The sequence below is a fragment of the Oncorhynchus masou genome, chromosome 27, assembly GCF_036934945.1.
Source record: "Oncorhynchus masou masou isolate Uvic2021 chromosome 27, UVic_Omas_1.1, whole genome shotgun sequence".
In the NCBI taxonomy this organism is placed as follows: Eukaryota; Metazoa; Chordata; class Actinopteri; order Salmoniformes; family Salmonidae; genus Oncorhynchus; species Oncorhynchus masou.
In genome coordinates, this window is record NC_088238.1 from 42,699,878 (window position 1) to 42,709,410 (window position 9,533).

Sequence of the window (9,533 nt, forward strand, 5' to 3'; positions counted from 1 at the left end):
CTCTTATCCAGAGCGACTTACAAATTGGTGAATCACCAGGTCTTTATGTAGAGCTGAATGTCATTTATCATGGTTATAAATGGCAACATGCTGTTTCTGGCTTTTGTATTCCTGGCGAAAATACGTATTCCAACAGAAGACTTTCCAAAAGGTTACTTTTGAAACTCCATCACCATACAAGGGCCATTTAGTTTAGAACACGTTGGTTTCATTCTAAAACTAGGTCAGTCGAAGACGCTGGAGCTGGAGATGACAGGTGGTTGTGTGGTAATGCCTGTGTGGTTCTGTCATGTTTGATCTGACACCCTGACCAAGAGCAACAACTATTTGTTTGAAGGGAATAGACTCTACTATTGTACTCTTTAGACATCAGATCTTTCTTCTACCTCAACATGACACTACTACACTTTGCATGTACACTTCATTTTTAAAGGTAGCAGAACTATGAATTTACCATCGCAGGTGGAATTATAACCTTTAGTTGCTTTTTATTTTGTGTACAAAAGAACAGTAGTACTCATTGTACTTGTAAATGGATTACCATAAAAAAAATACAACTGGTTAGGAAATGGAAAAACAAAGCAAGATATTGTACATAAAATCACTTCAAAATGACAAACATTGTTCACTCGATTTACATTTCCTTATGGTGTTGGAATGGAAACTATACATAACGAACATCAGCAATTACACTTATCGAGCATTGCGCAACAAAGTCTTCAAGCTGATCTCATTGTTGCTCATTTCAAGCAGTTTTTAATTAGGCTTGTGGGTGGTGTTTTTTTTTCCAAGCTCTGCTGTGCTCACATATACATCTTCCCCCTCCTCTCTGGTTAATATGAAACTTGACATTTACAGAACAGTTGGCACCCGAATGGAAAGCAAGGGTATCATGTATTCACTTCCAGACACGAGCAGACTTTCAGCTGACCCATGAATTAGTCATTTTCGAAAAGGTCACCCTGTGACAGTGGCGATTTTAGCATGTAAATCTTGGTTGGGGGACAAACAAAGAAAATGTGGGAGGCATGCCAGCCAAGCCTCAACACCGAACAATACATTAATTGCACTATAACAGTGACAAACGGTGCATACATAAAGCTGTCCCAACACCTTACCACTGCTACACCTGGCTATCAGCAGAGCCTTGTCTGCCAGCAAAACAATTCATTCAGCCTCATTTACTTCATTTAAAATTAAAACAAACATGGCTGACTTGCAAAAAAAATGTTTAAGTCAGCTTGCTTAACTGACAGTTGAGATGTACAAACTATGGCATAAGAGCGTCTGCTAAATGACTTAAATGTAAATGTAAATAAGGGGACAAGTGGAGAGCCAATCTGTGATTTTGATTATTTATTTTTTAATATATGAGCTAGGACGGATGTAGTCAACTTGTTCAACCCTTTTGAAATGTACAGTGACAGAATTCAGAACACGGGCCGTTCTTAAGGTATTCTCCCTGTACACCAAGTCAGAACTGTAGGATAAATAAAGGTGCACATAAGCAGACAATGAAAGCTCTTTCAATGATTACATTTCTCAAAAAACAGGTTATAGGAAGGCTACATGAACAGGAAGGTGGTCCAAGACAACTGGGAACTCAAAAAGAGTTGAATCATGATGACGTCAGTGATCTTCAGGTCATAGCTCTAGAAAGAGGCCCGGGTTCCGATTCTGAGTTCGACCAAAATGTATTTTCCCCAATCGGAACTCGTTTTTTCCTCCCAATTTCGCTGTTCTGAGTTAAGTGGTTTTGAGCATGGCACAAATCATGCATCATTGACAGCATGGCCAAAGTTGAATGTTCATAATTTTAAACTTGGAAAAGAGACCCTTAATCCCAGACTTGGGACCACAGCAACTCCACTGAAAAGCAGGCTAGTGATTGCTTTGCAATGCTTGCAGTTAGCCACGGACTCCTTCCAAACCCTTCATTGTTGAATTTGCGATTTCCAACTTGTGTAATGTTTATGTCCAATGGCCGATGAGTACTGATACGTTTTATCTATAGTTTCTCTTCATATACAAGGATTAAAAAGGATTTGCCAGTAGATTATCAACTTGATTCATGATCACTGCTAGCTAAGATTTTGAAAGTATGACGTTGACATAACTATGGCAGAACCCAAGAGGTTTGAATTTTTAAGCTCTACCCTTAGACTTAGCGGTGACGTAGTGTCCCTATGAGTGACCGAACACTGAGCCAATCACGGCGCAACTAGAGAACATTACCAAAACCCGCACTCCATATTTTCTACTGGCTGACCCACCAAAGAAAGCAATGAGCTAGGCTGAAACACCTGCATTTTGGAGCTGCCTTAGAAAGCAAGAAAGAGACCATGTTTGTATGCGGATTTATTAACTCATTTATTTTTATTGCACTGTTTGCAAACTGATGTTATTTTGGCATTAAATGTCACATGCATAACAGGCAAGGCCCCCCCCCAACATTTTTTACTGCCTGTCAAACACCACGTAAATCCCCAATCCAACTTCACCACCTCAGCTGCAGAGCTAGCCAGCACACACCAGTGAAGAGTGAGCCACAAAGCGACCATTTTGGATCAGGTTTCCGGTGAATTGACTGCAAATACAGCAGAACCCATAAAAAGTTGCTCCAAAAACCAAAGTTAGATGTGATACCTGTTGGATGCCTGAGAAGTTATGTTTATGATTGGCAGGCAAACACACTGCTTAGTTTGGACTCATGATCCAACCCCAATATTAGACCAACAACATGAATACATTAATCAAAATCCTCCAGACAGTGATATTATTATGAGCCATACGCAGGCTGTGGTTTCCAGAACAATAGGGCCAATCACTGTTTCCCATCCAACGTCTCCTCTGTCTCTACCCCCGAATGTTCTAATGTTCCGGGAAAAGTGCACCACCAGTGAAACGAGAGGCAGGAGAGAGATGTTCCCCTACCCTCCTCCCCCAGAATGAGATGTCAGACACGGGTAAGAGAGTGGGGGTCAGGCCGGAGATGGGATGGGGCAACAGTGAGTCAGAAGCAAGGCAGAGAGAGGGGGGAGTACAACCTATTATGACACAGAAAAAGAGCAGAAAAGACAGACTTGGCACATGGTACAGTAGACAAAGGACATTTAAAGGGGAGTCAGAATAATAAACCCCCCTTAGGAAAAAAAGGTGCCATCTGGAACCTAAAAAGGTTTGTCGGCTGTCCCCATAGGATAACCCATTGAAGAACCCTTTTTGGTTCCAGGAAGAATAGTTTTGGTTCCGAAAAGGGTTCCCCTATGGGGACAGCCGAAGAACCCTTTTGAAACCCTTTTTTCTAAGAGTGTATGTGTTTATGATTGCACTGTCCAGTATTGTCCCTGTTATGGTTGACCTTGGTAAGGTGCTGGACCATACCACAGTCCTGTTGGAACTGAAAATGTATGCCTGTAAGCTGGGGGGAAAAAAAATTACAATTTTCAACAAAAATGGTCAATAAAGTTTGAACTCCTCTCAGCACTGTGGAGTCCATAGGAATATGTTAAATATGGCATTGTGAGTACTGCAATGCAACATGCTACAGGTTACGCCACTGTAGTCCCTCAAGGTTCTCACCCCCATCCCCCTCACTCACCCTCCCAAACCTCACAGAACACAGCGGGACCACCTGGCCCTCCACGGCCTCTGACAGAGATAGAGAACCAGGGTACGGTAGAACTGGCACATTGGGCCCTGGATGTGGTTGTCGAGGTGAATCAAAGCTGCACTGGATCATATGCAGGCCTATAGGCACAGTGGAGCATGGCAGGGATATGGTGCTGCTTGAGTTCAGGTCCAGTTCCATTCCCTCAGTGTTCCAGTGCATGTTTCCTGACCTTTAGTCACTGAGGAAGGGGCTGCTGTTGTACCCATTACCCAGGCTTGGGGCCTGGGCCTCGGTGCAGACACAGCTGGAGAAAGAGGACAGGATGGAGAGGTGGTCATCTACAATGTCACTGGGGTCAACAGGGTCTGAAGGGGACTCCGGCAGGTCCTTGAGGAATGCCTGAAGAGATGCCTGCATTACAAAAAAAAAATACAAAAAAACAGTGTAATGATATATCCAAGGACATTCAAGATAATATTGCATTTTATATAGTACTATATACAAATGAAATACTCATGTGTTTGTGTTTCAAAAGAATAAGGACAGTTTACTAGAGACTTGGGGAGTCTGTTTACGTGTGGTGCGTCTCGTTTTTGTTTCAGCAGGTACAGAGCCAGAGCAAGGAGAGGAGAGAAGAGTACAGCACACACTCCTATCCCCAACAACACTCGCTGCAACCCTGGGAAACACAAAACACACATCATTTTGTAATTAGGGTTGTATTCATAACCCAAGCTTCATGTCCACACCCCGACTCAACCTTAACCCAACGTAAACCTCTAACCTAGACCTGGGCCAGCATGGTGGACACAACTGGGGTCCGAGGGAGGAGACGAGGCCTGGGGGAAGGTGGCCGGACTGACGGAGAAGTTAGCCACGACACAGTAGTCATGTCCTGGGACCAGGTTTGAGAACTCTGCCCCATACACCATCGTCTGGACCAAACCAGTCTGCGTCTGCAATAGGACCAGCCAATCACAAACGCTGTATCAGACACATGCAAGAGGATCAGCCAATCAGAGAGGCTGTATCAGACAGTGTGTCACAGAGAGCCAATCAAGGACACTTGTACTAACAAATGCACACACACAAAAAAAATGCAGCAAAGAAACAACCAGTGCTGGAAAAAGTACCCAATTGTCATACTTGAGTAAACATTTTTTTTTTAAAGGTACTTTAAATAGAAAATAACAAGTGAAAGTCACCCAGTAAAACACTACTTGAGTAAAAGTCTAAAAGTATTACTTAAGTATATTTTAGCAACTACATTTACTTTTGATACTTAAGTATCAAAGGTTAAAGTATAAGTCATTTCAAATTCTTTATATTAGGCAAAACACACAGCACCATTCTCTTGTTTTTGAATTTACAGATAGCCAGGGGCACGCTCCAACACACAGACATCATTTACAAACGAAGCATGGGTTTAGTGAGTCTGCAATGGCACAGAGGCAGTAGAGATGATTAGGAACGTTCTCTTGTTAAGTGTGTGACTTAGACCATTTTCCTGTCCTGCTAAGCATTCAAAATGTAACGAGTACTTTTGGGTGTAAGGGAAAAAGTACATACTTTTATTTAGGAATGTAGTGAAGTAAAATATGTTTACAAAAAAAATACACACACACACACACACACACATACATACATACATACAGCTAGACTAAAAAACAACTTAAGTAGTACTTTAAAGTATTTTTACACAAGTACTTTACACCACTGGAAACATGTGTAGTTTCTGTGCACTCACTCCTTAACATTGTACCACTTACATAGCAGCAGGTAAAAAGGATGTGTGAACGAGACCGAGCAAGACAAAAGGAGGAGGGTCAGCAAAAAGTGGTATCGCCGATGGCAACAGGGGTACCTTGTAGTCGGAGGGGTTCTGTCGGTCATATACTGTCACAGTGACGCAGAGGTCAATAAAATTTGACAGTGGACAGCAACTCTGCAGAGGAAGACACTCCCTTTTGCTAGAACAAGGTAAGTGCACCTCCACTCCCAGCCTCTCTCCAGACAGAGAGACCAAGACAGAGGGACTGCTGAAGTCTGAAGAGAAACAAAGCCACTTTCATTTCAAAATCACAACAATCTCTTCATGCAAGTGCCTTTAGCCATTTTAGCCCTCTCTATTTGAACTCTGCAGTGTATTAAAATGGTTAAATGCTCTTCTTTTTTGTTGTTGATTTGAACAATAAATCGCCATGGCAAGATACGTGACAGGTCTTAGAGACAGGCTACTGACTGAAATCACGGACGCCAAACCCCAGATTTTCTGTCCAGACTGGACTCCCCGGGCCCTGGTGGAGGCCCAGGCGGATCATGTTGTACACCTCGAAGTTAGAGAAGGCCTCGGACAGGTCACACAGCTGGGAGGAGAACCGCACACAACTCTCCACGTCCTGCCACGAATCACTGCAACACACAGTCAAACGTTCAGAGACACTCATTCATGGGTTTTCTTTATTTGGACTATTTTCTATATTGTACAATAATAGTGAAGACATCAAAACATTAAAATAACACATAAGGAATCATGTAGTAACCAAAAAAAGGTGTTAAACAAAATATATTTTATATTTGAGATTCTTCAAAGTAGCCTCCCTTTGCCTTGACAGCTTTGCACACACTTGGCATTCTCTCATCCAGCTTCATGAGGAATGCTTTTCCAACAGTCTTGAAAGAGTTCACACAAACTGAATTGGTCCACCCAGACAGACAGCGTGGTGAAGGTGGCGCAGGAGCGCCTCTTCAACCTCAGGAGGCTGAAGAAATTCGGCTCGTCACCAAAAGCACTCAAACTTCTACAGATGCACAAATCGAGAGCATCCTGTCGGGTTGTATCACCGCCTGGTATGGCAACTGCTCCGTCCACAACCGTAAGGCTCTCCAGAAGGTAGTGAGGTCTGCACAATGCATCACCGGGGGCAAACTACCTGCCCTCCAAGACACCTACACCACCCGATGTCACAGGAAGGCCATAAAGATCATCAAGGACAACAACTACCCGAGCCACTGCCTGTTCACCCCGCTATCATCCAGAAGGCGAGGTCAGTACAGGTGCATCAAAGCTGGGAGAGAGAGACTGAAAAAAAGCTTCCATCTCAAGGCCATCAGACTGTTAAACAGACATCACTAACATTGAGTGGCTGCTGCCAACATACTGACTCAACTCTAGCCACTTAAAACAATGCCACTTAATGTTTACATACCCTACATTACTCATCTCATATGTACATACTGTACTCGATACCATCTACTGTATCTTGCCTATGCCGTTCTGTACCATCACTCATTCATATATTTTTATGTACATATTCCTCATCCCTTTACACTTGTGTGGATAAGGTAGTTGTGAAATTGTTAAGTTAGATTACTCGTTGGTTATTACTGCATTGTCGGAACTAGAATCACAAACATTTCGCTAAACTCGCATTAACATCTACTAACCATGTGACAAATAACATTTGATTTGAGATCGGGGGATTGTGGAGGCTAGGTCATCTGATGCAGCACTCTCCTTGGTCAAATCACCCTTATACAGCCTGGAGGTGTGTTTTGGGTCATTGTTCTGTTGAAAAACAAACGATAGTCCCACTAAGCGCAAACCAGTTGGGATGGTATCACTGCAAAATGCTGTGGTAGCCATGCTGGTTAAGTGTGCCTTGAAGTCTAAATTAATCAGTGTCACCAGCAAAGCACGGCCACACCATCACACCTCCTCCTCCATGCTTCACGGTGGGAATCACACATCCGGAAATCATGGTTTCTTTGCAGCAATTCGGCCATGAAGGCCTGATTCATGCAGTCTCCTCTGAACAGTTGATGTTGAGATCGGTCTGTTACGTGAACTCCGTGGAACATTTATTTCGGCTGCAATTTCTGTGGCTGGTAACGAATGAACTTATCCTCTGCAGCAGAGGTAACTCTGGGTCTTCCTTTCCTGTGGCAGTCCTCATGAGAGCCAGTTTCATCGTAGCGCTTGTTGGTTTTTACTTTCAAAGTTCTTGAAATTTTCCAGATTGCCTGACCTTCATATCTTAAAGTAATGGACTGTTGTTTCTCTTTGCATATGTGAGCTGTTCTTGCCATAATATGGACTTGGTATTTTACCAAATAGTGCCATCTTCTGTATACCACCCCTACCTTGTCACAACACAACTGATTGGCTCAAATGCATTAAGGAAAGAAAGACATTCGACAAATGTACTTTTAACAAGGCACTCCTGTTCATTGAAATGCATTCCAGGTGCCTACCTCAAAGTTGGTTGAGAGAATGCAAAGCTGTTATCAAGGCAAAGAGTGGCTATTTTGAAGAATCTCAAATATATTTTGATTTGTTTAACACTTTGGGTTACTACATGATTCCAGGTGTTATTTCATAGTTTTGATGTCTTCACTATTCTACAACGTAGAAAATTGTCAAAATAAAGAAAAACCCTGGAATGAGGTGGTGTGTCCAAACTTGACTGGTACTATATACTGTACACATAGAAACATACACAAACACGGAGATTAACTATGTGGTATTTATTATTCCGATCTTCTAAAATGTATGTGGAAATGTCCTTTCTGAAAATATGCAATACCCACACAAGATAACAGGCACACACTGGTTGTTGGATGACATGGGTGGTGATGGTTATGACTGAAACCAGGTGGCAGGGGAGAGGAGCAGCCAGGGTGTTTTCACGGCTGTGGTAGGAAACAATAGTGCCCATCTATCGGAGCCCATCTACCCATAAAGTCAACCAACCATGGACTCGAGTGACTGATTCATCTCTCGGATTAAAACCCTTTGAGGTTTCTCTGCAAAAACCACAAGTTTGAAATTCTCCACTCTCACGCTACCCCTCTCGCCGGCTCCTCTCCGCATCGCTAGAGCGCTTTGTTCACACAATACATTTGCTTTCCATTTCCTTTCTAGGCTAGCTTTCCCCTCACACTCCCAACAGTTGCAATATCCATATTTGCTTCACTGTAAAAGTAAATGACTAGTCAGAATCCCATTGCTGATTACAACCTTCAATGACTTGATTTAAAAATACTACTTAAAAATACTACTTAAAATGACTAACATAGTTACACACAGAACAAACATTACAGAAGATACGTCAATGTAGTGGTTTTCTAGGAAACAATTCACTACCAATTCTAGAAAATAGCAAAACAGTAATACAGCATACTATTTGAGCTAGATGGATTAGGTCAATGGAGACAGCAGACAGACAGAACCCCAAATCTTAGAACAGCATTTAGCTGAGAGGAACCGTCGAACTAGATACTAGTCCATTAAGTCAATAGTGAGCAATGAGGAGTCAGACACACCCCTGAGTCTTAGTTTGGACGGTGTAGGTGGTGGTGGCGTTCGCCTGTGGACAATCCCACTGCAGGACACAGTTTAAGTTCAGGGAATACAGACGGGTGGTACAGACGGCTCTAGATGATCCTGAGAGTTCACACGGAACACTTCAAAGTCAACACACAAACACACAGGAATAGATCACACACACATTCTCACATATGCGACACTTTCATATTCAAGATCTCACACAAACAAGGATAACCATGCGTGAACAATTCACAGACATAACATGACTGACACCATTTTAACCTTTAGTTGGCCATGTAATCCATTGAGATCAAACCATATGAGTAAATCTGGTGAACCCCCCCCCCCCCCCCATAGATGGTGTAAATTAGATCAGCCACTGTCCCCAATTTGGAGGGTTCAGGTTATTTAATAAAGGTGGGTTTGAGGGAGCAACAGACTTACCTGTGATGTGGACACACAATCCTGTTAACACAAGGGTCGTCAGTACACCTGGCGCCGTCACCATGTTGACACAGGTAAGCTAGACCCCAGGCTGAGAGACTGAGGACACAGCCTAAATCTTTTTCCAAAACAAAATCCCCTTGAGGT

General features: G+C 42.8%; 1 protein-coding gene across 3 annotated transcripts; it reads right to left on the bottom strand.

The window, feature by feature from the left end:
* Nucleotides 1-474: 474 nt before the first annotated feature.
* si:dkeyp-75h12.7 (uncharacterized) lies at nucleotides 475-9,475 on the bottom strand. Of its 3 annotated transcripts, none has more exons than XM_064940337.1 (4): nucleotides 9,387-9,475; nucleotides 8,939-9,059; nucleotides 4,165-6,025; nucleotides 475-4,024 (listed from the first exon to the last, which is right to left on the bottom strand). In XM_064940337.1, exons 1-3 carry the CDS (start codon nucleotides 9,448-9,450, stop codon nucleotides 5,848-5,850), a joined length of 363 nt encoding a protein of 120 aa, XP_064796409.1. In that variant the 5' UTR covers nucleotides 9,451-9,475; the 3' UTR covers nucleotides 475-4,024; nucleotides 4,165-5,847. The 3 variants fall into 3 exon arrangements, with proteins under 3 accessions (XP_064796409.1, XP_064796407.1, XP_064796408.1); XM_064940335.1 differs by lacking the exons at nucleotides 8,939-9,059; nucleotides 9,387-9,475 and having other exon boundaries at nucleotides 4,165-4,292; nucleotides 4,398-4,569; nucleotides 5,478-8,031; XM_064940336.1 differs by lacking the exon at nucleotides 9,387-9,475 and having other exon boundaries at nucleotides 4,189-4,292; nucleotides 4,398-9,290.
* Nucleotides 9,476-9,533: the final 58 nt, after the last annotated feature.

Coding starts and splice junctions, on each gene's coding strand:
- si:dkeyp-75h12.7 (XM_064940335.1), bottom strand. CDS start 4,545: ATGGTGTATGGGGCAGAGTTCTCAAACCTGGTCCCAGGACATGACTAC. Junction 4,293..4,397: donor CCATGCTGGCCCAGGTCTAG/GTTAGAGGTTTA, acceptor TGTGTTTCCCAG/GGTTGCAGCGAGTGTTGTTG. Junction 4,025..4,164: donor ACAGACTCCCCAAGTCTCTA/GTAAACTGTCCT, acceptor TTTGTAATGCAG/GCATCTCTTCAGGCATTCCT.